The sequence below is a fragment of the Cebus imitator genome, unplaced genomic scaffold, assembly GCF_001604975.1.
Source record: "Cebus imitator isolate Cc_AM_T3 unplaced genomic scaffold, Cebus_imitator-1.0 Scaffold254, whole genome shotgun sequence".
NCBI classification, from domain to species: domain Eukaryota; kingdom Metazoa; phylum Chordata; class Mammalia; order Primates; family Cebidae; genus Cebus; species Cebus imitator.
The window spans coordinates 3,052,183-3,053,950 of NW_016107569.1; the positions used below are offsets into that span (position 1 = coordinate 3,052,183).

The following is a 1,768-nucleotide window of genomic DNA, read 5'->3' on the forward strand; positions in this document are numbered from 1 at the left end:
GATCTCCACTCACTGCAACCTCCGCCTCCCGGGTTCAAGTGATTCTCCTGCCTCAGCCTCCTGAGTAGCTGGGATTACAGGCATGCACCACCACACCCAACTAATTTTTGTATTTTTAGTAGTGACAGGGTTTCACCATGTTGGCCAGGCTGGTCTTGAACTCCTGACCTTGTGATCTGCCTGCCTCACTCCCAAAATGCTGGGATGAGCCACCGGGCCTGGCCATTGCCCTGCTTGAATTTGTTGGTTGCATCTCCATGGTGTTATTTAACATGTTCTTCTGTCCTTGTACTTTAGTAATTCAATGGTGTGATCTAACTAAGGGCAGGAATAATTTTATAGCAGGAATAATTTCCAGGTGGTGTGTGTGTTTCCAGAGTCAGAACATGTTTGGTTTATGCTCTTGGTGATGTTCTATAATGATACACTGTCAGTGATCCTCTCCTGGATTATTTTTTTTATTAGAGGTGATTTGTGTTTTGAAAGTGTCACAGGTTGCTGGGGTTTATATTGTATATGAGTAACAGGGTTGTTGCAAGGATGGAGTCGGCTAATTGTGCAACAAAGCACTGGGTGCTGTTCCTGGCACGCAATGACCATATTGTTGTTGTTGTTGTTATTGTTAGAGCTGTGGGGGGGGACCCAAGTCCTGAGCCTGGAGGCATTTTCTGGCCAGGGCTGTCTCCTCCCTTCTCCTCTGCCCCTAGAGGAGAAGTCTGCAGTGCCCCAAGGCTCTGGGAGGCATGTTCAGAACTGCAGCAGCCATCTCTGTGCACCTGCTGGGGCCCCTTCAGGGAAGGAAGGCTGGAGCCTCACTCACTCGGTGCTTGCACCAGACTGTAAGTGCCCTAACCTCAATATTCTGCCGCCTGCATGGCCGGGGGCTTCTAGGGGCTGGCTCATTCCTGGCTTCAAAGCTGTGTATGAGCCTTCTCTTTCAGGGAGCCCTCTCTAACTGCAGCCTGGATGTGGCCCCTCCCTTGCCCCTGCTTCTCTAGTCTAGAACTTGTGTCTCTGCATCTGAATAGTCAGCTTGGATGCTGTAGGGTGCTGCTGCACATGAGCCCCTGTGCCCTGCCCAGGACCCAGTACACAGTAGGGGCTCAATAAGTGTCAACTGAATGAATACATGATGCATAAGCCCAAGAACAGGCGCCGTTTCCTTATTTACCCGAGTGCTGAGGGACACAGGTGAAGGTCGCTCCTGTGAGCACCTGTTTCTGGGTCTCCTGATTATTTCCACTTCCCTCCTAAGCCCGTTCAGTTCCACTTCTGTTCTTCTCCCTCTCAATCTGTGCCCCTGTGCCCATCTACTCCTTCCCCAACCCCAACCTCCCTAAACTCCCCTCCCTCCAACTTCTGCCCCCAGATCCCCACATCCCACTGCTATCCCTGACTCAGCTTCACTTTTTTATTGTTGTTGTTGTTTTTAATATAAAGACTGGGTTTCACCATGTTGGTCAGGCTGGTCTTGAACTCCTGACCTCAGGTGATCAAAGTGGTTGGATTACAGGCGTGAGCCACCATGCCTGGCCGTTTTTTGTTTTTTGTTGTTTTTTTTTTTGAGACAGAATCTTGCTCTGTCACCGAGGCTGGAATGCAGTTGTATGATCTCAACTCACTGCAACATCTGCCTCCTGGGTTCAAGCAATTCTCCTGCCTCAGCCTCCTGAATAACTGGGATTACAGGTGCACACCACCACACCTGGCTAATGTGTATTTCACCATGTTGGTCAGGCTGGTCTCAAACTCCTGACCTTGGGTGATC

General features: G+C 50.1%; 1 protein-coding gene across 6 annotated transcripts in view; it reads left to right on the plus strand.

Moving 5' to 3' along the window:
• KYAT1 (kynurenine aminotransferase 1) overlaps positions 1-1,768 on the plus strand; it is a 38,114-nt gene that overhangs the window by 24,559 nt on the left and 11,787 nt on the right. For 3 of the 6 annotated variants that reach the window (XM_017499141.2, XM_037728067.1, XM_037728068.1), the window contains exon 2: positions 627-839. The exons of 2 other annotated variants lie outside the window; for them this stretch is intronic. In XM_017499141.2, the coding sequence (XP_017354630.1) occupies positions 744-839 (96 nt within the window). In that variant the 5' untranslated portion in view covers positions 627-743. The remainder of the gene's footprint in view (positions 1-626; positions 840-1,768) is intronic. One more of the 6 variants, XM_037728069.1, reaches the window with a different exon arrangement.